The 27,771-nt window shown below is 34.7% G+C and overlaps 1 protein-coding gene across 1 annotated transcript in view; it reads right to left on the reverse strand.

Annotated features, from left to right (window-relative positions):
* The window catches only part of ADGRL3 (adhesion G protein-coupled receptor L3), an 811,907-nt gene that overhangs the window by 231,805 nt on the left and 552,331 nt on the right, over positions 1–27,771 (reverse strand). The window contains exon 9 of the mRNA XM_035004902.1: positions 246–326. Within this exon, the coding sequence (XP_034860793.1) occupies positions 246–326 (81 nt within the window). The remainder of the gene's footprint in view (positions 1–245; positions 327–27,771) is intronic.

Genomic DNA, 27,771 nt, shown 5'->3' on the forward strand with positions numbered 1-27,771 from the left:
AAATATTTCTCAGAACAGTATTTCATATTTTAGTTTATAAATAAAATTTCTTCTTTCTGTTATCAGATTCCTTGTACATTATAACCCCCTCCCCACTTTTTAAATAGGCACTGCATTGTAAAATACGTATTTACAACTATTCGTATTTTAATTGTCTTCATCAAAAATAATAAAGTTTCTTTTTCTTTAAATAGTAGTAGTAATAATAATAATAATAATAATAATAATAATAATAATCAACTCACCTCTAACAGGGGGTCTTTCTAGCTCAGAGTCAAGGTGAATAGGTGGAGAGATGTAGGACACCTGTCCATGATGTGCCTGCCCTGTGGACCCAAAAATAAATGTTAAGCAGACATTGCAGTTATGTCTTTTTACATCTTTTTGTTTGTTTTTATGATGTCATATTATCTTTCTTCACACTGAATTAATTGTCATTATACCACGTAGACAGAGCTAATCAAACACAGGAGCATTATGCATCATCCAAACATCAAACAATTAAATCAGTCCTTCTTAAAACTACCTATTTTTTTTATCATTAAATTACACATTTATTGTAGAATGACACTTTTAAAAATACAATGAAAATGACTTACAAGAAAAATAAAATGGAAGAAAAAAAGACATAAACAATACAAGTCCACATTTTTTACTGTCAGATTAAACCAACAAGCACCCTATCAATTTGCTAAAGTGTTTCTAAACACTTATTCTCAATTTATGCACTTATTTCATTGTCCCAGACCAGTAATATGCAGTCTGCAGACTGGCATCAATGTTAAATAAACTCGGGTAGCACTTACTTAAATAACTTTATAACTTTGGTTAATTTTTTTTTTTTTACTTTTTATAATTTATTTCTATTATTTGAATAGAAAACTACTCCTTCCTGCTCAGTGTGTTTTATGGAAAAACAATAACTAGCCAGGATATAAAAAGCAGGTAGATGAATTCATTTTCTATTCCTTGCAAACCATTCTGCCAGGTCACATACTTTGCAACATATTTTCTGTTTTACGAGTTAAGATGTTGATTTGAAGGCCAAGGTGCTGACTGGAAAAACTGCTAGCTTACAAACAAAAAAATTTCTAATGTTCAAAGTAGCTATACTTTGTATACTGATGATTCAGTAAGCAATTAGAATTTCACGGAAGAAGGCATAATCACAGAGTTCAATTTCTAAAGCTACTTTTTATAAGATTTTTTTTTTATTATTTGAGACAGAATGAGAGAGAGAGAGAGAGCACATGAGAGGGGGGAGGGTCAGAGGGAGAAGCAGGCTCCCTGCCTAGCAGGGAGCCCGATGTGGGACTCGATCCAGGGACTCCAGGATCATGACCTGAGCCGAAGGCAGTCGCTTAACCAACTGAGCCACCCAGGCGCCCCTAAAGCTACTTTTTAAAACTATTTCTAAAAAAAAAAAAAGGTTTGGGTAGAAGCAGAGGACCCACCAATTTCTTTCTACAATGGGAATATGCCGTTATATTTTATACATTTACTATAGCAATTTACAGCGTTGTTAATCTCTTTTCCTAAACAAGGAAAGTTAATGATACATGGATTATGATAACAGTTAGAGTAACCTTCCTGTTTCAAGTAATATTTGACTTGTAATAAACTCTGCTGATTCCTCTTATGAGGCACATTTCAAATAATTAATATGGCTCCCTGTTGATAGTAGTTGTTGTTGCTCCCAGCCTTTTTCTAGCTAACAGCAGACACAGTGGAGACATGGGAATATACAGAGCCCCTCATAATGGTAACTAAGAATATTGTGCATTCACTGGCCATGTTTCAGTGGAATACTAAAAGCACTGTTATGAAAGAAGTAAGACAGTGACTGTGCCCTTGTAGCAGTCCATGTGTAATGCAACTTAATAAAAACTTTAGGCTATCTTAATTATGAAAACACCTAATGCTTACCTATGCAGCATACTTGATTGCAAAATCACTTTTTATTTTTAAGGTCCTGTGTCATTACAAATGAATTGGTTTGAAACTTTATCGATTATGTAAATGAAAATAAAAATCTTTGACTTTATATTGGTTCCAAATAATCTCAGCATATAAAATAATATTGATTTCGTGTCTAATCAAGGAACAGGACTTTTACCACATATAATAACTAACATGCATTCATACATACATCATCTCCATTTATGCAACCATGTCACTACGGGAATTTAAAGGTAGGTGCTATGCCAACATATTCATATTTTTAAATCAAAGAAACAAGCAGAGGAGACTGAGTAACTTGCTCAAACACATGCAGCTAGTAAATAGCAAGGCCAGGGGCATTTTGACTCCAAATGTGAAGTGTTTTCAAGTGTATCAGAATATTTTTCTCAAAGAAGGTCTCCGTATACTAAACCTGGAAAAAAAAGTGTATAGATTTTAGTGATTAAACTCTGACAAGTAACTGCTTGTGAAACTGTCACCTTACATTTAGTTTGAAGTAAAAAGTCCTCTTAAATGTCACATTTGCCTCTGTTCTTGGGATAAGCACATAACTTCAAGAGTGCTCAACAGGATACTTTAGGTAGCACGAGATCACAGTGTGTATGTCCCTAAGGGGGACTGGAGATATCAAAGAGGCAGCAGAATGAGAGGAGGATATTGACAGTCAAGTCCTGAACTTGGTTTGTCAAAATGTCCACTCTGTCTCCAGTGAGAGCTCCAGCAAACTGCAGGATGAGGTGTGGCAGGGAGAGCTACAGTGACAGGAATTGACAGAGACTCTCCGTCTTAGAGGAATGTCAGAAATGCAGTGATAGATTTCAGTTTGGTGACTGAGATTTCCGATCCACAGAATAAAAACTAGAAATCATGGAGGCTGCTGTTGATTGACTACATTAATCAAATACATTAAAAAAAAAATTCTCCTTCACTTTAGATCACACATTTGTCTCCACAAAAACATATAAGAGGTAATAAACCCTATTCTAATCTGTGGTTAACTGAGGCAATGCATCTCAGGGAGATAAATGCTCTTCATCAGGGAGAGCATTATAAAACATGGAGAATTATAGTTTGAAAAAAAAAAACAACCCAATAACTATCAAATATCCACCCCCTCATTAAGAATTACTGCAAGATAATGGTAATCATAACAAACTGTGGCTAAAACCATCAATAACTTCCATGTATAATTCTTCTAGACATTATGGTGAATAATATTCCACCAAAAATGTGATCGGTTCAAAAAGAGCTTAGGAAGATAAAAAGCATGGCAAATGTATACTGTTTTTATTTTACTTTTTATTTTGTTTTTATATATTTTTTAAAGATTCCCAAGAGAGAAAGGGGGGAGGGGCAGGGAAAGAGGGGGAGAGAGAAAGAATCTCCAGCAGATTCCCTGCTGAGCTCAAAGCCTGAGGCAGGGCTCTATCTCAGGAACCTGAGATCATGACCTAAGCCAAAAACAAGGGAGGGATGCTCAATGGACTGAGCCACCAAACACATACTGTTTTCAAAGATTTGACTAGAATGCTGCTAGACAGGGAGCATACCTGCTCTCTCATTTATCACTGCCTTTACCATGCTCTCCTGTCTTACACTAGACTTTCCTGGTCCTTATAACAGAAGCTTGATATGTCCAAGTGTGAAAAGTGCTGCTCCAGTTTCCCCCTTACTTTTCCAAATTAAAAAGATACAGATTTGCTTGTTTATTTCTCCTGAATTTTACTTTCCCTTTTTCCCCCTAGATTTGAAAGCCAAAAAATCATACTGAGATTTTGATTAGAACTGCATTAATTCTTTAAATCAATTTGGAGAATACACATTTAAAATATTTTGTCTTCATTTTCTTTAAAATGGATCTCCACTTGTTCGAACTGTCATTAAATAAGTTAAATAATTTTTGAAATTGTTCATATTTGGGTTATAAGAATATTTCATTGTTTAAGTATTCTATTTTCCCCATTTAGATGAAATATTAAGATTTTCTTGATAACTTTCACTGAACTTTTTTGATGGCTGTTGTTGGGATTATTAGTTACTGACTGACCTTCTCAGCTCCTTAGAGCTAGAAACACTGACTGATACTAAAGTTTAGTTATTTTCTGTGATCTTTGTTTCTTATATGAAATATATTCCCAAATTAAGTTTCACCTATATACTCTTTTATTTGATTATTTTGTGCTATAGAATTTAAATTTTAAAAATTGATTTTATAGGACATGAAATTTAGACGACAGAGTTTCCTGGGGATGCTATTCACCTGTCAACTTACCTTAAGTTCCTACAAAGTATTTACCAAAGGAATAAACAATACTGGATGATAGGTTCCATAAAAGAATTAAAAGGGAGAGAGAGAAAGAAAAAAAAGCTCATGGTTTATTGCTAAGGAGTCAAAGAAAACAATGGCAGTAGAGAAATAGTTGGATAGCTTACGAGATTTCATTCATTTTTAGTCTAGGTAAAATGATAAATTTGTGTGAAGATGTCATATATATGTGTATATACACATACACATATGTGTGTATAGATGTACATTTATGCGATAAATCTATATTGATATATAATTTACATACGGACAATTCCCCCATTTAAAGTATACAGTGGTTTTCAGTATATTCAGAGTTGTGCAACCACCACCATAATCAATTTGAGACCATTTTCATTGCTACAAAAAGAAATCCCAAGCCTGTTATCAGTCACTCCTCATTTCCTCCCAACTCATCCCTATCTTAGGCAACCACTCATTTACTCTCCATCTCTATATATCTGCCTATTCTGAACATTTCATATAAATGAATTACACAAATATGTGGTCTTTTGTGATCAGCTTTTTAAATTCAATATAGTTTTCAAGGCTCACCCATGTGGTAGCATAAATCGGCACTTCATTCCTTTTTGTTGTCAAATAATATTCCATCGTATAGACATACTACATTTTATTCAATCATTCATCAGTTCACGGACATTTGAAATCATTTTCACTTTTCCATTATTATGAATAATGCTCTTATGAACCTCTGTGCATAAATTTTTGTGTGGACACGTTTGCATTTTTCTTGAATATATATACAAGAGTGGAATTGGTGGGTCATATAGTAAATCTATGTGTAAATTTTTGAAGTCTGATTTCCAAAGAGGCTGTACCCTTTCATTTCTCATTAGTAGTGCATGAGGGTTCCAATATCATGGAAATGTTTTTCAAGTTTTTTTTTCTTTTTATTTACTTATTTATTTTTTTATAGGTGGTAGTATAGTTAAGTCAGAGCTGATTGAAATACTTAATATTAAGATAACTGTAAAACCTGGGAAGGGACCAATCTCCCCCAGTGGATATAGATAAAACAGGATTTGAATCAGAAGTTGTATAGTTCACCCACATTGTTAAAGTAACAAAAAAAATGACCCAGCCAAAAAAAAAAAAAAAAAGCAGCTCACACTGTAAAATGAAAATATGTGGACTATCCAGTGTCAGGTATGCCAAAGATGTAGAAATTTTAAGGGTGGGGTGGTGGTCAACAGAACTCAGCACCACAGCAAAAACCCAAAGACTGTTATGCATTCTGGAAAAGCCATTATTTTTTTTATCTTCCATCTCTTTTTCGACTTTCATCTAATTTCTATTTTATTGAAGAATCCTGAACAATTTCGTTTTTTTTTTTAAAGATTTTATTTATTTGACACAGAGAGACATAGCAAGAGAGGGAACACAAGCAGGGGGAGTGGGAGAGGGAGAAGCAGGCTTCCCGCGGAGCAGGGAGCCCAACGCGGGGCTCGATCCCAGGACCCTGGGACCATGACCTGAGCCGAAGGCAGACGCTTAACGACTGAGCCACCCAGGCGCCCCCTGCACAATTTCTATTAAAGGTCAAATACAGGAAAGACTTGGCTAGAATTAGGTACAAGAAAAATGTTTTTTTTGTTCTACTGTCACTAATTTACTTGCACAACAGAGCAGAGAAATACACTCTGTAGAACCACAGAATTTGGAGGGAGAAAGACATTTGATAGGGTATAGTCCTCAACCTACGTTTTAGAATGAGGAAACACATCTTGAGAAATTGGTGACTTTCAAAAGTCAAATCAAGGTGGCAGTTGTCAAGATGAACATCAGTGGACAGTAAGAAAGGGGATGCTTTACAGCTAGCCTGCAAAACTAACGCACCCTCATTCTCAACGCTGAAGCCTTCTTTCGTAGGCCATAATTTTCAAGGTGTGTGGGACATAATCTTTCAGGTGTGTTGAGAGGTTAAAAAGCTTGAGAACTATTTATTTATGAAATACATACATTTTCCCCCCACAAGGCTATGCCTAAAAACTAAAGGCAGTTTGTTGTAACAGATAAGATCATGCCCTCGGAACAAAACTATCTGTGTTGATAGCTGGACTCCGCCACTTTTTAACCATATAACCATTAGTCGTATAACTAATCAGTCAGTAACCATCAAGTTGTTGAACTTTTATGTGCTTCAGTTTCCTCATTTGTATAATGGGGATTATAATAACACTTACCTCATAGGTGTGTATTGAAGGTTAAATGAACTTACGCATGTGTAGTAATTACAACAGTACTTGGTACATAGTAAAGTACTTAGAATTTTTAGCTACTATTATTATTATTATTGCAAATTTATTATTTAATTCGTTAATTCATCAACCAATATTAGTTGAGTACCTAATACATGACAAGTACCTTTCTAGCAACTTGCATATATCACACAACAAAATAAATGATAATGCACAATCTTATGTAAGGGGAGACAGACTGCAAGCAATTAACAAAATCAATAGGTCAGTAATATTTCATGTACAAGATGAGAAGGGCAATGAAAACAAATTAGAACAGGCTAAAGGGGATCTGGAGTGGAAGAGGCAGGTTGCAATTTTAAACTGGATGATCAGGGAAGGCCTAATATTTCCATGAACAGCATTTGAAGAGTTCAAGAGAAGACAAGAGATAATATCTGACTTTAATAGGAAACTAAAAAGATAAAAGTACAGATAAGGGCCCAAATCTACTTTTAATAATTAAGAATGAAAGAACACAATGTGCTGTATCAGATGCTTTTTCCTCATGCATTTATTTCAAATTTTACATATTCATAGATATATTAATCACCAATGACCAATGAATAAAAGAAGACATAAATAAAATATGGAGATAATTGGGAAAGGAACACAACTTTCTTCCTAAAGCAAAAACACATTTACTACCATAAAGTCCCCATTGGTTTCTCCAGTTACACCATCTTTCAGCTCAAATTTCTCTCATTTTCCATATAGTGTTGTAAACAAGTTTAATAGTTTATGGCCCTCTAGGCAGATCTCATGCCTTTCTTTTGTTTCTTTGCTTTAAACTTTCAACTGCTGATCTTGATATTTCCTCTGGAGGTATGGCATTCCTCCTCCTTGAAAACAAAATAGGTCTCATATTTTGGCTCTTGGGGTTTTAAATAATTTTATCATTTTCCTTTTTCAACCTTTAGGATGATAGCAAGTTACATCTCTGAACCTCATTGTCCTACTACAATAATGATTTCATGTGGAATGTGGGAACCTACACTAAACATTTAAGAATGACATATGGAATTTTTCTAAGTTTTTCAAATATTCTGAAAGTAGCTAAGCCTCCTTCCTCAGAGGGAAAAAAAAAAGTTTAATTTCTTGTTGAAAATAATCTCAGCTACTGATAAAAAATATCAGAGGTCAATATGTTGTTTGTGTTGATGGAAAATTGGGTGTGCTGGGGCGCCTGGGTGGCTCAGTTGGTTAAGCGACTGCCTTTGGCTCAGGTCATGATCCTGGAGTCCCTGGATCGAGTCCCGCATCGGGCTCCCTGCTCAGTGGGGAGTCTGCTTCTCCCTCTGATTCTCCCCCTCTCATGCTCTCTCTCTCTATCTCATTCTCTCTCTCAAATAAATAAATAAAATCTTTAAAAAAAAAAAAAAGGAAAATTGGGTGTGCCTAGCATTATAACAGCTTTCTTTTTTGTCTTCAAATCCCAGTCTGACTATAACCATCTGGCATTTATAAAGTCAGCTTTCAGGTGAAGATGTAAACACCAATCAAAAGTAATCATCAAAGAAAAGAGCTGTAAAGTTGCCAATTTGATACTTATCTTTTCCCTCTGGCTTCCTTTTCCCCCTTCATCTTATTACTCATACTTATTTTCAGTGAATTTAGTAAAATAGGAGGTAGCAGAGAAACAACTACATGGTTGACTTATTGAAGATACAAAGTCATTGATGGAGGCACAAAGGTCATTGATGGCCTTCTCCCCAGTGGATATTACTTGCGCACAGAAAACAGATGGAATAATTTGAAGCAAAAGTAACTTTCTTGTTTGTGTGTATATGTGTGCATTTCATTCAGCAAATAATTTTTCACTACTCACTCCCTTTAGTGGCCAATCTTAACAATACTTAGCTAAACAGTAAAAACCAATGGTAGGTGTAGGGAAGCAGAAGGAACATTACAAGTGGATGCTTACAGATCTTATGACTTAGAGGGATAGGAGACAGGGAACCACAGGTGGAAGGCAGGCAAAGAAAAAGATGGTTAAAAATTAATAAAAAAATTTCAGAAATGTACCCCCCAAAGGGCACCTGGGTAGCCCAGTCGGTTAAGTGTGGACTCTTGGTTTTGGCTCAGTTCATGATCACAGGCTTATGATACTGAGCCCCACATCAGGCTCTGAGCTCAGGGTGGAGTCTGCTTGAGATTCTCTCTACCTCTCCCTTTGCTCCTCCCACTCATTCTCTCTCTCTCTCTCAAATAAATAAGTAAAAAAAAAAAAAAAAAGATATGTACCCCTGCAAAAGAATAAATAATACATGCCTATTACCCAGCTTTAACAATGGTCAATTCAGGGCCTAATTGTCTCATCTCTCTCCTTCAAGGTCCTCTTCCTCATCCCAGAATGTTTTGAAGCAAATCCCAGACAATATAATTTCACTTGTACATTATTTGAGTATGTATCGATGAGGACTTTAAAAAAAAAAACTGTAATATCATTATGATACCTAAATATTAAGAAGCTATATTATGAAAAATCAATTTAATGTCAAATTCAGAAAAGCAATTGTCTACAGGAAATAAACAAGTCTGACAGAAATGAATTCTGTTAGCCTGCAAAACATCCCATTGGTCCTAGGGCTGAAATTGTGTTGGACTGAGGAATGCTTTATACTTATGATGAATTTCACATGCTCACAAATATAAAGGGGAATGTATTTTATAAAAACATACAAATACATTTCTCTCTTTCACAAGTGTGAAAAAATGATTTGGTAGTTAAATGACAAACATTGCCTTCTAGAAGCACCACTTCAAAAATTATTCCATGAAGTCTCAAAAACCTATTGTAGCAAGCATTACAACAATAAACTAAAAAAGAAAAAAGAAATCAGGGCATTTATCTTCTCTGAATTTCTACTTTTTTATAATCTTCCAAAAATAAACAGGAATGAATACACTAAAAAATTGAAGATCATGTTAATAAAAATAGTTATTTTCTAAGAGCCTAATACTAAGAAGCACTATGTGAGGTAAATATTGTTTCCTATTTTAAAAATGTGAAATCTAAAGCTCAGTAAGGTTAAATGCATTTTCAAAGGTTACACAATAGTGTGTGTGGGAATCAGGTTTCAAATCCAGAGACCATGTTCTTACTCTATCGCTCACTGCCTTCATATCCTATAAATATACCAACGGGGGTGGAAAGAGAAGGCAAATATACTATAACTTCTGAAACATTAGAAATTTTTAGTTCCTTATTTTCAGACTACCTAAAATTAAGTGTTTATATTACTAAAGGACTAAATCACAGAATAATCAGAATTATATAATTACTTTTCTCAGACGATGAGTAAAACATTACATTCTCCTTAACAGGAAGGTAGGTATATTAGCACTCTCCTGGCTTTTTTTTTTAATGGCTGCCTTAAAAAAGGGTTAAGATTTAGTAATACAGATCTCTTTGAATCACTGTGATTTCCAAAAGCTGGAAAAAAGGTTTGAAGCAGACTTCAATCCTCTTCCCTCCAAAATACACACAGACATCTTTCCTATTCTTTCCTATTATTTATCACCGTTGTACTGAGCTCATGTTTGCATATAGTAGGGTAAGAAGAAAAATCTTTTACTATCCAAGCACTTAATATTCAAGTCTATAAAATTGAGGGTACGAGTGTTCAGGGTGGGGAGCTGTGACAAGCTAGATTAGAAAAGTCAGATTTTGAGTAACACAGGCAAACCTAATCAGCAGAACTGTGATGTTAGCATGAACTCAGGGATCAATAATTCCAGTTGGTTAATTAATGAAAGACATAAAAAAGGCTATTTGTTCCTAAGCCTGCTTCACTGCCAGAACAATTCTGATTTAATTCTGAGTATCTGAATTAAAGTCACCTCTGATACGTTGTTTAGAGCTTGTGTTGGGTAGAATAATGGTCCCCCAAAGATGCCCACTTCCTAAATCTCAGAATCTGTGACTATGTTATCTTACGTGGCAGAGGGATTTTGCAGATATGATTAAGGTTGAGATGGGAGATTATCCTAGCTAACTGTGTGAGTTCTTGAAAGTGGAAAAGGGAGGCAGAGGATTAAGAGTGATACAATGCAAGAAAGACAAGTCAAGCCATGGATGGCTTGAAAGAAAGAGGGCGTAATAAAAAAAAAAAAAATTAAAAAAAAAAAAAGAAAGAAAGAGGATGTGGACCAGAACAAAGGAATGATGGTTGCTTCTAGAAGCCTAAGCAGACAACAATCCTTCCTAGAGTCTACAACTGATTTTAGCCTGGTGAGACCCATGTTGAAATTTGTTCTAGAAAAATGTAAGATGATAAATTTGTATTGTTTATGATTCAAAGTTTGTGGTAATTTGTTCCAATGTACAATTTAGGAACTAATATTTAATTCTAAAAAATCCTGTTATTCAATGTACTAATTATTTGAATAGATATTATATGGACATGATACACATTCAACAAAATGATACCATCTTACCCACTTAACAACTTCCCACAGGCAAAACCTCCTTCCAGTACTTTGTATATCTTTCTGGAGTTATTCTCTATCTTTATAACACACACACACACACACACACACACACACACTCACATGATCATATATATATTTATTTGAATCATTGTCTTGTTAAAGCACACTGATATTCTGCATTTTTATCAAGCCTGCTCTAAAAGGTATTTTAGAGATTCAATTGTTTAACCACAATTTTCTAATGCATATAGATCCCTACATTGCATTATTAAGAATACACCAATGGTACAGAGTACACAACATTCTTTTAATCAGAAATAGAACATTTCATAAGGCAATGTAGTAACTTGATGATTGCAACTAAATGATAAGCATAAGACACAACTATATATAATGAGATGGTTAATCAGACAAAACAAAAAATCAAAGTGATGGAATGGCTTCTCTAGAAATTATCTAGCCCAACTGCTGTAATTTACAGAGGAGGAAACAGGCCCTGAAAAGATATAGGACACAACTAAGGTCACCCTTTGTTTAAGGGCAGAGGCAGATATAGGAAAATAGTCATACAATTCAGCTATGGGCTCTGTCCTCTATACTACTGTCTCTTTATCCTTTTATTATTATTTTTTGTAATTAAGACTTTTTTTTTTTTTTACTACAGTTTAAAATTCACAGCAAAATTAAGAGGAAGGTGCAGTGATTTGGCATATAACCCCAGCCTCCCTGTACACATAGCCATCATCAGCAACCCCCTTAAGATTGATACATTTGTTATACCGATGAACCTACATTGACAGGTCATAATCACCCGAAGTCCATAGTTTACATTAGAGTTCATTTTTAGTGTTGTACATCCTATGGGTTTGAACAAATGAGTAATGACATATATCCATCATTATGGTATCATTCGGAGCATTTTCAAACATGGTCTATGCTGTACCCATTTATCCCTCCTCTTCCTCCTTTCCTTACCTCTTTATTTTTACAATAGTAAACAGAGAAAGTGTAGAACCTTGCTGGGCTAACAAAATAGGGCTAGAAATGCTGCAAAACAGGAAAACAAAGTTTTGTATAAAGTAAGTTAATCCACTATTTTGAAATTATCTAGGTCATAGATTTACTGTGAGAACCTTATAAATATCTGTGTGACTCAGAATATTCAATAAATACTTATTTTTTTTTGTCTATAAGGAAGACAAAAGTAACCTCAATACCTGAGAAATAAAATCTTGTTGGGTGACTCAGGAAAGGCTGACGGATGTATAAGCACAAGGAGGTTGCTGGCACTCAATAAGACTAAAGTCATTTGTTATGTTTACTCTCCTAATTCTCTTGTAATATTTGGAAATATGATTCACCGTATTATAAAGTGTTTTTGAAGAGAGAAAAACAGACGAGGTATTTTCTTTGGTATTTTACTTATAGTAAAAATTACATTAAGGGAATAGTCTACGAATTTCTTGATCCTATATTTTTACTTATATTCAATTCACCTATCAAAACAATATCAAAAGAAGATGCCAATTATTTCATCTTTTTCAATATGCAGCCTAGGTATAAAATTCTGGGAAAACAAGAAGAGTGAAATAGGTTTTAGACTCATTTTCTCTGTTATGAAAATTTTTATAATGGTTAAAAATGTGTGTTCTCCAGAAATTGTGTACTACATGGAAAAATGTAAATGGCAAGTATGTGTGTACATTTATAATTATATTTATATTCACATATATGTGCACAAACGCCTTGGCTACTATCAATGATTCTAGGATTTCTTAAACTTGCTTTAACAATTGCTATAATTTTATAAGTAATGAAACTGAAACATCCTTTCACTTTTCTGATCTGCCTTAATTGGAAGAGTAATCTAAAGGTACACATTTAGTGAAGACTTTATAGAAGAAAATTCAGATAAAAAGCTCTATGAGGGGGCGCCTGGGTGGCTCAGTCAGTTAAGCAAATGGCTCTTGATTTTGGCTCCAGTCATGATCTCAGGGTCGTGAGACTGAGCCCTGAATTGGGATCTGTGCTCAGTGGAGACTGCTTGAGATTCTCTTTCTCCCTCTCCCTCTGCTCCTCCCCTTGCCTGTGCGCTCTCTCTTTCTCTCTAAAAATAAATAAATAAAATCTTAAACAAAAAAACAAAACAACAACAACAACAAAAACCTCTATGAGGGTTGGAGACATATGAAGTACAGTTTCTATGTCTTCTCTGTCATCCTAGGGCCTACTCAAATGTCTTGGACATTGTAAGAACCCAGTGCATTTTTGGTGAAATTTCACATTAATGACATGAAAAGAAATTAAGATGACTATTAAAGTTGCTATACTTCAAATCACAAACAAGGCAAAGAGTAAAGCTCTGGGAAATTTTCTTTCAAAACTGAAGACAAATTCACAGTGTAACCAATTTTGTTTAATTGAGAAATGTTACAAAGTTGATAACTATGTTAACTCTCTCAGCCGGTTTTGTTCATGGTATTTTTGAAAAGGTCTTTACCAAAGGAGATACATATCAATTCCCCAAATATAGACTTTGGTTCAGTGTATTTATGTAAAGTAGATCTTTTACAAAATACTCTTTTATCAAGCATTTAAAGAAGAGTTAATATCTATTCTACCAAACATCTACTAATGTACTTTTATTGATTTCTCCCAATAAAATAACTATATGTAGACGGCAATGATGTCATTATGATAAACTGTGAAAAACCTGGATAAACTGACACCATATTTCAATTACTTATTTTTAAGATAACTGAAATAGTTGATGCTGTTAAAGGAAAGACTGAATTTCTGTGTTCGGGAGAAAGGATGAGGGTGCCTGAAAAGTGATATTAAAATTACTTCAAAGGAAAACTGGCAGGTGGAAATTTGCTTCTAGAACCACAGAAGCAAGCAGCAAGAGGAAAAATAGAGGACAGGGTATTTACAACAAAGAGGTTTGTTCCCTACAGTACAGAACCGGAAAGCTGGCCTGCTGCGTTTATGTTTTTAAAGTTCTGCTTCAAAGACTATCCCAGCATGCTAAGAAAAACATAAAATGTTAAATTTTCCTGTCCTCCCTGCTGTTAGATCAGAAAACATCAAGGAACACTAACTCAAAAAGAGGAATGGTAAAGCATGTTAAAGCTACCTGAAACAAGGTTCATGGATGGATAGCCACAAGATGGTAACACTTCCCTCTACAGCCTCCACTTCCAAGGAAGGGTCTGAGATATGAAAAGTAGTAGCAGCCTGGAGTTGACTGAATAAATATTATAAATGGAGAAGTATGATGATACAGATCTCAGAGTAAAAGCTACTCATCATGTGTTACTCTCAAATGATGCCCATGAAGCATTTTTTCTCTTAGTTCAGTCAGTAAAACTTAGAGAAAGCAAATTTACAGGAGGATTAGAATGAGACCTGTGGATACCAGTCATAGTAAATTAAATGTGCCTCAACTTACTTTGGAGAAGAGTAGAAAAATTCAAATATATTCATTATAGGTTCAGTGTTCTAATTTTTTTACATGTTTAATGACATAATGAGGCAAGATAATGAAGGATCAGAGGAGGTTTTTTACCGGAATATATGTAAGGTTTGTGAAAGTAACTGTTCTTCTAAAGAAAAGAGACAGAAGACACTTATTTTCCCCACAATTAGGACAGAATCTTTCCTTCCTTTTTATCAATCCATGAGATCCTGGAGAAAAATCTCTCAAGAAGACAGCCCAGCAGGACCTGCTAGCATGATCAGTTAGGTGATTGAGATCAATATGCCCCCAAATACCTGACTTCAGAAAATTCCACACAAAAGTATTGTATGCATACACTCACAAACATGGGGTAAGAATGACCCAAGCATAGTAAGACCAGATTGGCATGTAGAAAAATAAAAGGATATGGATATTCTCTTAGGAGGAAGACAGTAAAATTGACCACCTAATTCTTTCCAATAAACTCTAAAATATATCCTTGTATAGAATGAAACTGCCTCTAGTGAAATTTTGACAACTCCCCTCTGTGTGTTAAAATGCTGTCAGCTGAAAAATCTGAACTTTTTGTGAAAATTGTTCATTTTTGACAGATTTATTCTACTTTTATATTTGCAGTCTTAATCACAGGAATTTGAAAAAGTTAGAATTTAGCTCAAAGAATTGGAAGCACTATTAGCATAATTCAGAGGTACTAAGCATTTATATTATAGTTATCTATAAAAACCAAAAATTGTCATAGAAGTGAAAATATTTATAAAGCAATAGTATTGAGTTTGATTGATTTTAAGATACTGTATATGTATACACACACACAGCCTGTTCCTGTTTCATTCCTTTGCTCACTATTACTAAGTGGTTAAGAAGGTTAGTCTTTGCTGGACCTGACAAGGCTCAGCTGAGATAGGTTTCACTAACCCTAACCAAAGTCACATATTCCAGGATGCATGAACATCAGTGGTAGAGCTGTGTCATGTCATGGTTAAGAATACAGGTTTTAGAGACACTGGACCTGTGTGTCCTCATTGCAGTTACATCACTTACAGACTCGGTGGCCTTAGTCATATTAATCATATAGTGTCAGTTTCTTCATCTGTAAAAAGCAAACAATAACAATCCTATTTCACAGGATTCTGGTAAGGGTTTTCCAAAAAAAAAAAAAAAAAAAGCCATATATATGAAGCAGAGTGCCTGCCACATAAGCACCTAAATATTGAACTACTGTCATTATCCTTGTTTATATCATCACTACCTTACACTTGTTTCCTCTGAGACAAACAAGACAATACCAGCACAGCTAATCAATTCCCTTTGAACACAGGGTTTTTTAGGTTGGTGATTAGGAGATGGTATTTGGAGATGATATGCTTAGCTGAGGATCAAAGCACTGTCCTTAGTTGGAGCAGGTTGGTTAGCCTCTTGGAGGTTCCATTTCTCCATCTGTAACCTAGGAATAGGAAAAGATATTTCATAGAGCAAGGGCACAGTCAGCTATGGTCCCTAGGCCCAAGTTGGCTCATGCCAGATTTTGTGTGACCTGTGTTCTAAAATTGTTTCTCAATTTTTAAAAGATTAGAGAAAGCAAATTTACAGGAGGATTAGAAGAAAAATGAGCAGAAAGAGGAGAAATGGAGGAGGTAGAGAAGGAGGAGGAGGAAGACAACCAACAGCAGCAGAACTAGAGATCAGATGTAATTTGCAAATCTGAAATATTTACTATCTGGGCCTTTACAGAAAAAGTTTGCTAATCCCTGTCTTTGAATTACTATGAATACTAAAGGAGCCCATATATGAACTATACTAAGCAGAGGACTTGGTATAATTGTAGTTATTCTCTTGCTAGTAACATCCTAAGCCTTCACCTGAACAGTAAAGGAAGCAGTGATCTTCCTTGTGCTACCTTTAACTGCTAATGTGGAAATATCTGATATTCTAAACTCATTAGAAGGAACCTCTCACCAGGGCCCCTTCTCTGGTTAAAGAAATATGCTAAATAAGGCAGGGGCAGATGCACAATATTATCTTTGGCAGGAATTATTTGGCAAAAATAGTTTAGACCATTTTGCTTCATGCAGGTGCATTTAATGGAAGTGAGTCCTACATCAAAGATCTCCATTCTGAGACATATATACATATATACACATATACACACACATACATACAAAGTATTGTGGGTGTTGCTTTGTGTGTACCTCTTGTTCACTCAGTGCCATCATAAGGGAAAATCACATACTATAGGACTCAGAAATGAGAAAAATTTCCAATGTGATTTGGTATGATTTTAGCTCTGAGAAATTTTTTTTTTCATTACAGTAAATGTTTGGGTTTTTTGTATTATTTTATTTATTTTTTTTAAATTTTTTTATTCTTATGTTAATCCCCATACATTACATCATTAGTTTTAGATGTAGTGTTCCATGATTCATTGTTTGTGCATAACACCCAGTGCTCCATGCAGAATGTGCCCTCCTCAATACCCATCACCAGGCTAGCCCATCCACCTACCCCCCTCCCCTCTAGAACCCTCAGTTTGTTTTTCAGAGTCCATCGTCTCTCATGGTTCGTCTACCTCTCCGATTTCCCCCCCTTCATTCTTCCCCTCCTGCCGCCTTCTTCTTCTTCTTCTTCTTCTTCTTCTTCTTCTTCTTCTTCTTCTTTTTTAACATATATTGCATTGTTTCAGAGGTACAGATCTGAGATTCAACAGTCTTGCACAATTCACAGCGCTTATCAGAGCACATACCCTCCCCAGTGTCTATCACCCAGTCACCCCATCCCTCCCACCCCACCCCCCACTCCAGCAACCCTCAGTTTGTTTCCTGTGATTAAGAATTCCTCATATCAGTGAGGTCATATGATACATGTCTTTCTCTGTTTGACTTATTTCGCTCAACATAATACCCTCCAGTTCCATCCACGTCGTTGCAAATGGCAAGATCTCATTCCTTTTGATGGCTGCATAATATTCCATTGTATATATATACCACTTCTTCTTTATCCAGTCATCTGTCGATGGACATCTTGGCTCTTTCCACAGTTTGGCTATTGTGGACATTGCTGCTATAAACATCGGGGTGCACGTACCCCTTCGGATCCCTACATTTGTGTCTTTGGGGTAAATACCCAGTAGTGCAATTGCTGGGTCATAGGGTAGCTCTATTTTCAACTTTTTGAGGAACCTCCATACTGTTTTCCAGAGTGGCTGCACCAGCTTGCATTCCCACCAACAGTGTAGGAGGGTTCCCCTTTAGCTCTGAGAAATTTTTAAACCTAGTAATAGTTGACTATCCCTGTTGCTATTTTATTATTAATCAGTACAATACAACTACAAGTGGGGGTTAGTTGCTTCAGAAAATGCATACTCAGATTTTGTCCATAAAGTACAAGGGTGGAAATGAAACAATATGAATAATAAAGATTGAGATACATTTTCTATGCATTGCTTGATCATCTTAACCCTTCCACTTGCCCAATGTAATAGACTATGCCTTCTTATACTAATATACAGGGGTGATCCAGTGACTTCTCTAAAGTCACAAATTAGTCCATAAGAGGTAGGCATAATGCCAATACATTAATTACTTAACTAATAATGATACGGCTCCTGATATGCAAGTTGAACATGAAAGAGAAAATTAATACATCTGTTAAGAATTGAGAATTCAAGTACATAGTAGTCAAATTTAATCTAAAAAGGAATATGTATGTATGTTTGTATGTATGTATTTATTTATTTTTTTTACAGCATGAACATCTGGTTAAACATGGAGACTTTTTCTTGGTTTATCAGTTGGTTTATGTAAAAATAAAACTGTTTTAAGGTTATATGAAGATGAGGAGAGTGATAATGCTGAGGATATTTGTTGAATATTTAACTCTGCTAAATTCTGTTAAGTATTTTATAATCTCATCTTTATCCTCACAATAAATCGGAGGTAGTTGCTACTGTTATCCCTGTTTAGCCAATGAGGAAACTAAGTCCCAGTTTAAATTATGTTTGTTTGTTTGTTGGCCCCAAATACTCTACCTCAAATCTGTGGCAATTTCAGAGAAAATAGGATCCCTCAAATTAATACTAGGGACTTTGATTTAGAAATACCCTTTTGAAGCCCACTTATTTTCCATATTCACCTAAAATTAAATAACTACTTTGAAACATTAGTCATCATGTGTCATAAAGTCTGAACATCCTTCTTTAGATGCCAGAGTTTTAACGCAAACTCTGATTTTCTTACATTATAAATTTACATTGCATAACTTCTCTGTGGATGCAAAGCTATCAGAGAACTGAAAGAAGCAAAGTATCACCAAATTTCATTTGAATTGGTCATGTAAAGAAAAAAAGACGAGGTGCCTGGGTGGCTCCATTGGTTGAGAGTCTGCCATCGGCTCAGGTTAGTGTCCTGTGGTCCCCAGATGGAGCCCCGTGTCAGACTACCTGCTCAGCGGGAAGTCTGCTTCTCCCTTTGCCCCTCACCCTGCTCCTTCTTTCTCTCTCACTCACTCTCTCCCAAATAAATAAATAATAATCTTAAAAAAAAGAAAAAAAGGCAAAGCCTTCTGAGAAATCTATTTAATTCTTTGGAGAAGCAAAGAGATGTTGTGCTTGAGAAGCAAAGGTAAAGCCAGCTTAAGGGATGAAAAAACAAAAGTGAAGGCTGTAAATGATGAACTTCAAAAATTCTAAAGAAAAGGGGAAAACAGCTCTACCACAAAATCATATTGTTTGATTACAAAACTCAAAATATAAAAGGGGCAAAAACTGCTCTTTCTTTTTTGTTTTGCTTTAAAAATCTGTTCCTATTTGTAGAATGAGACCCATTAATTTTATTTTTTTTATTTTTTAAAGATTTTATTTATTTATTTGACAGAGAGAGACACAGCGAGAGAGGGAACACAAGCAGGGGGAGTGGGAGAGGGAGAAGCAGGCTTCCCGCTGAGCAGGGAGCCCGATGCGGGGCTCGATCCCAGGACCCTGAGATCATGACTTGAGCTGAAGGCAAACACTCAATGACTGAGCCACCCAGGCACCCTAGAGACCCATTAGTTTTAAACTATTCTAAGGAAAAATTTAAAATCATACGTGGCAAATAACTAACACAATAAAACTAAACCACAACAAAACTAAACTAACACAGCTAACTTAACAATAATACTAAATACAACTACAAATACAAAAAAGGGACAGACATTAAGATCTAGCATGAAAAAAACTGAGGTAAAAGAGAAATCAGTAAACCTTTTGTCATAATTAATTTTATCATTAGAATAGTTACCTCCTTTATTAATTCATCAATAAATATTTATTAAATGCATATAATGTGCTAAGCTAATAATTATCTAGCCTCATCTCCCTCAGAATCACCTTCAAGGCATTTTCAAATTTCCTAAGAGCTCTGACTTCAGTTTTGGATCTGATCCCTTTGTCTTCAAACCAGGGAGAGAAAGCCTTTCCATCTCCACCAAGAATTATTTTGGTAATGAGGCACAGATCCTGATGAGAGGAGGAAGTCCCACAAATATGTTGGGGTGGAAAAAAACTGTGAAGAAAGTATGATGAGGATTCAGCATGATTTGGCATAAGAATCTGCCTTAAAAGATCACTTCTAATGAGAGAAACAGGCAGGTATCCAGACAGTACATTTACAATGTGTTAAGTGCCCAAAGAGGTACAACAGCAACAAAAATAGGAAACAAGCATCTCTGTTCTGGGAGAAATCATCACAGAAGAGAAAAGGCTCCAGATGGCTGTGAAGTAAGGTGACCATATGATCCCCTGACACCTACATCCAAGACTTCCTGCTTGATAGCTCCCCTTTTTCCTCTCAAGTATCCCAACTTGGATGATGAATGGTACAATCATCATTGCATTCTTATTTTTTGAGAGAGAGAGAGAGAGCGTGCAGGCACACGTTGGGGAAGGGGTACAGGGGGCAAAGGGAGAGTGAGAGAATCTTAAGCAGACTCCATGCCCAACACAGAGCCTGATATGGGGCTACATCCCAGGATCTTGAGATCATGACCTGAGCTGAAATCAGGAGTCAGACACGTTACTGACTGAACCATCGTCACTGCAATCTTAAAAGGTCCAGAGGAGTTTGCCTCCTAAGTGAGGAGAGGCAGCATCAAGGTAGCAGCCTGTGGGGAGGTTCATTTGCATGAAAAAGCACAAGGACTACATAAAAAACTAATGATGTAATGTATGGTGATTAACATAACATAAAAAAAAATTAAAAAAAAAAAAAGCACAGGGACCACAACAGTTCACTGTGTTGGGTTGCAAACTGTTAGGAATAAGGAGTGGGATATGAGATAAGAGATGCAAGCAGGATCAGATTATGTCTGTATTTTCCAACATGGTTGCAGAATAATTGTTTGGGGGTGTGAAATAAAAAAAAAATAATAATCCTTTTTCTTTATTTTTATTTTTATTTTTATTTTTTTAAAGATTTTATTTATTTATTTGACACAGAGAGAGAGATAGCAAGAGAGAGAGAAAGAGAGAAAGAGCACAAGCAGGGGGAGTGGCAGGCAGAGGGAGAAGAAGGCTTCCTGCATGAGCAGGGAGCCCAATGCGGGGCTTGATCCCAGGACTCTGGAATCATGACCTGAGCTGAAGGCAGTGGTTTAACCAACTGAGCCACCCAGGTGCCCCCCAAAATAATCCTTTTTCAAAAAGTAGTTGTTCCTTTGTGTTTCTCTCTGAATCTGGCATACTTCCAAGAAAAAGTGGAAGCTCCCATGACTAGTTGAAAAGTACTCCTTTGAAGAGGGTAGTTGATAAACTGAACAAGGGACTTGTCCTGTTCTTTATATATTTTATTTTCAAAATTTGCATAATATATGTACCTTCTAGCCATAGTTAAACAGAGATGAGTTCAAATGATTTCCTCAAGGTCACATATGAACTGAAGGGATGAAGCTCAAGAATTCTAGTCGGTAGCCACTCCCTAATCATTCTTCATCTGTTCTTTTTTAAATCTAGGGTGAGCTCAAACTGATTTTTTTTTCATTTTTTTTAAAGAATAGTTATTATTGTTTCTATTTGATATACAGAAAAATCCAATGAATAGCTCTTTAATTTCTCCTCAGTGTCCTGACATAAAACTATTCATGTAAAATGCATTTATTGCACAGGAATTTTTTGAGCTGCTTAGGCATGAAAAGAGGTTAAGAGATAAGAAGTTATTTATGTGGAAGTAAGTGTGAAAGCAACAGCAATACGTGACTTTCTTAGAATAATTTGCAGTTAAGATCTATGCTCAAAATGATCATTAGTTCACAAGCAAACATGACAGAAAATAAAGGAGCCATCACCTAACGTTTACCTTATTTAGGCTCTGCGACTTACAAATGAGCAAGTGCCTCTTACAACTCTGCTACCCTATTCTTTGAGTCAGTCAATCACTGAGAAGTATATTTGAGTTCCTCTTCACTAAGAACATCTCCACAGGCAAAGTGAACAATCACTTGTCTTTCCTTTCCAGGAACCTCAATAACAGGAAGCTTTTATTTGTCGCAAATTGGGAGAAACAGACAACGAGAAATGAATCATGGCTATTCAGATTAGCATTATCTCTTAAACTGAATTCATGGGAAAACATCACAGTCATTATTTAAGAAGAGACAGGTGTTCTCTTTTTAGAATAATTGGTTTAAAAACCAACCAATTTGGTCTTTTCAGAAAGTATTACAAGCAGAAATTTCCTTCCTGTTTTGAATACATTAGTAAAGGACATCACAAAGGTATAAACTCCTACAGTAGAAAAAATACTAAGGACATAATGGTGCAATAATTCATCCACTTAGTCCTTACCTTGTGAGGACAAAATTACCCCCTAACTGATGTTCAGGTAACAGTGACCCTCTTTCCCCCCAAATTTATAAGTAGAGGAAATGGTGAAATAACCTTTTGTGTGAGTATCATCAACTAAACTAGGTCACATGTTTAAGACTCTTTTAACTACAAAAATAAATATGATCTGGCTGGTTCTCTTAAGGCAATATAACCTTATCAAGTATGACCGTATCTGTAATTTATGGCATCATGAAGATGACACCTAGCATCCTTTTTTATAAAACAGATTTCCTATGATTCAGTATGCAGATCATTATATATATATTAGGAATTTATTCTACCTTCTTGAGCTCTTTAATGTATTTAAAATCTACTTTTAAATTTAATGTTTTTCTTTTTAGACATTGAATAAATAGAATGCTTTCTCATTTACAGTATAAGACTAGGTGAAATGCACATGTTTATGTGTAGACTATGTGTTAAGGTCATATTTCTCATGATAGATTCATAGGGTTTATCATAAAACAATAGGGAGTCAAGAAAATAAACTGTGGGATTTAAATTATTGTTCTGAGTTTGGGAAATACCTGGTAGCTGTATGTAGGACAAACTGAAAATGGAAAGGAAGGTGGAGAGGAGTATCTGAGATTAGAAGCAGGGAGTTAAATAAATTATTGCAAGAGGATAGGCAAGTGATGCTGGGAGCCTGAGACAGATACCCTGCTCTTCAGCCTCCAAATACTTAAAGGAGACACACTTCCATCAGAAACAGTGACACATAGCAGTCATTCTCAACAAGTGAAACTCTGGAGGATGAAGGGGTTTCAGAATATTGATATGTATTCAGGAAATTATAATACCTTAATCCCCCCCCCCACCTGAATAGAGAATTAGCCAGTAGAACTAATGGGAGTATAAAGGGGAATTCCAAGATCATGCCACTAAAAATAAATCTAGTTTACTAGAATTTGAAGTGAATGGATCCAAGTGAGGTGTTTTTACTCTGTCAACACTGTTCTACTTCCCGTTTTTGATGATTTTCAATAAGGTGACAAAGGCATTATTTCAGGGTAATCAGAGTAATTTATGATTTCATAAGTAGATGTTCAACCAACTATTGTCATAGGAGCTGTGTGACAGCCCAAAGTGTAATTTGAATTATAAATGTTTATAAGGAATGTATGTTCTAAGTCATGGGCACTTAATTTCCCACAAAGTCATAGAAAAAAAAAAGGACCTATTTATTTGAAATGATGTATTTAAATATGAAATATGTAAGACAGGTCCAAACCTACAAGCATGATGATCTGAAGTGACCAAGAAAAAGTTAAAAGTTAAATTGAGTTAGCTTTGCTAAAGAAAAAAAGTGTCATGTAAAGATTTTAGAGAGGATCTTTCCAAAATGATTAAAATGTGTCTTAAATGTGTTAGTACTTAAACATTCTCATTTAGATGGAAAATTCAGCTATTTAGGATGACTCATTTTCTGAGGGATTCAAATAGGAAAACTTCCATTCTATTTTTAATAATAGGTGCTGAGAAAAGGGCATGGTTCATTCATGCATTTGCAATTTATATTGTACATTCCGGTGTTAATTATGCAAAATTTTTCAGTATCTTTTTGAAACCTTCAGCAATTGAGTTACATAATGTATATTCTAGTGTATGAACATACTTTGGAAAAAATGAAAATAATTAAAGATTAACTACATCTTGCTGGTAGTGAAGACTTATTTCATTCCTTAGAGAATTCTTTGAAACTGGACTATCAGCCATTTTTATTATGAAGTACCAATTAAATACTTACAGTTCAAACTTGTCAATTAAAAAGCTTAGTATGCTATTACTTAGCAATAATATCTCATGCATAATTAGAAAAACTAAACATACAGTAATACATTTTAAATTATGAAAAATAAATAAAGCTTTAAGTAAGATTCTTATATATAATTGCCTACATATTTGATGAACCTTAGAAAAGAATCTGAGATCTTCCTTTAGCAAACCACAAAACAAATGCTTTCCTCAGAAAATTTGTTAATTAATTGGTCTGTTTTTAAGACCTAAGATAAAGCCCTCCTAGGACATTTCTAATCTCTGAATTTCTTCTTTTGTTAACAAATATCCATATTTTTACTCATATCATTTAGTGCAAATTGTGTTCAGAAAATATATACTTTTCATTCCAATAATAGATCTGTTCTAAAATTTAAGGTAGATTTATTTTAACAAAATATTCTGAAAATAAGTGAAAAAGTGAACAGTATAAATAGCACAGCTTTAATACATGTGTTTATGCCATAAACATATACATTTCTAACATCATGGCTCCTATATTAAAATTTCTTAAAATGTTTCCTATTCTCTACTTAAATTTTCAAAGTGAAGAACTGATTTCATATAAGATCCCATAATTATAATGAATTTAAGTTTTAAAATATGGAATATATTTGTATACACACATATGTATGGAGGAAACATAGTTTGATATTTCATACAAATAAGTCACATTTTGGAAAATTCTAGGTGTTTTTTTTTTTTCTTTTAAGATTTATTTATTTTGAGATGGGGAGGGACTGAGCAAGAGAAACTCAAGCAGACTCCATGCTGAGCATGGAACCCAATGGGGAGCTCAATCCCATGACCTAAGATCATGACCTGAGCCAAAATCAAGAGTCAGATGCTCAACCAACTGAGCCACCCAGGAATACCCCTAGTTGGTTTTCTTAACCACAAACTCATCATGAATCAACAGAAGGATGCATCTGGATGCTTAAGCTTTAATATATTCTTTTTCTATATTAAAATGGTTTAGTATTCTGAACAAAGTCAGATGTAGATTAAAATCTTGGCTCCTAAATTTATTAGCTATGTGGTCATGGAGATAGAGTTAAACCTTTGTAACTCCCAGTTTCTTTATTAGTAAAATGAGAAAAATAAAACCTCACAGTTAACTGAAAGGCTCAATAAATTTTAGTGGTTACTGTTCATTATAGTCAAAACACCTCTATAATGATCACATCATATCTCTATGTTGTGCCTAGTTTGAGAATGGAAAGAAAAAAAAAAAAGGGAGATAAGTCTTGGGAACCATGTCATAAAGATACATGGTTGAATATGAAGGATGTTCAGACTGGAAAGGAAAAGACTAAAAAGAGGCAATTATTAAATTTGTGATGGGCCATGATATATTTTTTAAAATGTTGATTTACTGCATCCTGGTCCAAAGGGAAGTGGGAAGAACTTACTATGCTGTAACAATGAAATCAATTCTCAACAGCAGACTCCAATCTCGAAAATGGAACCCATGTCACACAAAGAAGAAAGAGGATAACCACAGAAATTACACTGGTATTTCAGTAAAGGAAGAGAAGATGGATACAATAACATCTCATTATTTTTTCAACTCTAGCATTTGATAACTAAGTTACATGTATATATCCATTTACATAGAATTATACATAAATTTTATTAATAAATTACAAATGTAAATTTATATATATACAATTTTTAAAAATCCTGTTCTCATTTATAGAAATGGATCCTTACTGTCACAATTGTGTTATGTAGTATGCATTTTCAGTCTCATTACTTCCTTCACTTTATTTTCTTATTTTTCTTAGTCTTTTTCAGTTTTAATTTATGTGCTCTCATTCTGTTTTATGTATGAATGTAAGCCATCTTAACTTTTTCTGGATTTTTTGGGAACTATTCTATATCTTGAGATTGTGGTGGTGAATTTATGACTGCATTTTTCAAAATTGGCAGAAACCTACACTAAAATGAGTGATTTTTTTTTCTCTCTCTCTCTCTCTATATATATGTTCTTTAATTAAAAAAAAAAAAGGTAGAGTCTTAATAAAAGTAAAGAAAATAGTGTATCTCATTAGAATTTCTGACAATTGGGATGCCTGGGTGGCTCAGTTGGTTAAGTGCCTGCCTTCAGCTCAGAACATGATCCCAGAGTACTAGGATCGAGTCCCGCATCGGGCTCCTTGCTCGGCAGGAGTCTGCTTCTCCCTCCGCCTGCAGCTCCCCCTGCTTGTGCTCTCCTCTCTTCCTCTCTCTGACAAATAAAATAAAGTCTTAAAAAAAAAAGAAATTCTGGCAATTTATAATTTTAGAATTTTTGTAAACTGTAAGAAAAATAGAATTATTTTTAATGGGTTTCTTTTGGATATTAAGTTCCACTGGATTGTTATTTCCCTTCATAGGCATAAACTAATACTGAAATCCCCCCAAACACTATTTATGGTGTTACTTCATAATATTACAAAGAACTTATGATGAGATTTTCAAAAACACCGTATTAGATATGCTCTGACAAATATTATTTAATTCAAATTCACTGTCATATGCTTTTTTTAACCCACAGTATACTTTGCTGGAATATTTGAAAAATAATGAAAGGATAACTGGAAATTTTTACAAAATTCTAGGATGTCCAATAATGCCTCAATGCATATATAATTAGTGGAAAACAATAATTTATCTTATGTGACATATTAATTAAAGAGAAATTATACTTTCCATTGTGATGTTAGTGAGTTATTCACAAATTTTGTCATTTATAGCATATAACAGCAACTCCCCCTGTGCCTTTTTCCCTTGCCTCTCACTACCTCCTGGGGCATACCTAGTACAGGAAATTAAAAACTTTTAATAAATTTATTTTAATTAATTACTGTTCCAGATTGTTCTTTATCTTTTGTATATTGGTGAATGCTATCAGTATTAGCAGAATCACCTTGTGTAGCATTTTCTTCGCTTAATAATGAAGAATCTCTTAAGTAATCAGGATAAAATTTCATGAAAATATAATTTTTGTTATTGTTATTGCAAAATGAGAGTTTCTGAATATAAAATATTTGCTTTTATCAATAAATTAATCAGCCTATTTTGGATGTATGGCTTATTATAATCATGATATAAGAATTATTTTTGGGTACCACATGATGAATAACATTGTATTTTTTCAAAAAAGGGAATGGCTCTCAAAATCTAACTATCAACTAAGAAATTATATTACAATAAATATGTGAAGGCATAATGGGCAAACATTAGAATATTTTGTTTGTTCTCTGATCAAAAACTCATTTAGGGTAAAAAAAAAATCCTATTGGTTTATGAGGTCATCTGTGGGAAAACAAACAAAAAACTACAGTTTTTTAAATTCAATCTTTATACTATCCAATACGATGATGTCCTTTTCAGGTAGGTCATTTGTTAAAAAATAAAAACAAACAAAAGCTATGGGGAATGTAATACTTTGTTGGCTAATGGCAGTAATAACTAAAGTAAGGGTGCCTTACCAAAGATCTTACATCTTTTTTTATTCCCCTGGGTCTCTCACACCTTTTTACCGTTTTGAGTATTATTTCATCATTTTATGAATGCTTTTCCTATTCTTTCTCCGTTTGGTTTATTCATTTTAAGTCTGTGTCCTCGGGGGTCCTGGGTGGCTCAATCAGTTAAGTGGTTAAGCATCTGCCTTTGGCTCAGGTCATGATCCCAGGGTGCTAGGATCGCGCTCCAG

This window comes from Mirounga leonina, unplaced genomic scaffold (genome assembly GCF_011800145.1).
Source record: "Mirounga leonina isolate KUSES-001 unplaced genomic scaffold, KU_Mleo_1.0 Mir_129, whole genome shotgun sequence".
Lineage (NCBI taxonomy): Eukaryota > Metazoa > Chordata > Mammalia > Carnivora > Phocidae > Mirounga > Mirounga leonina.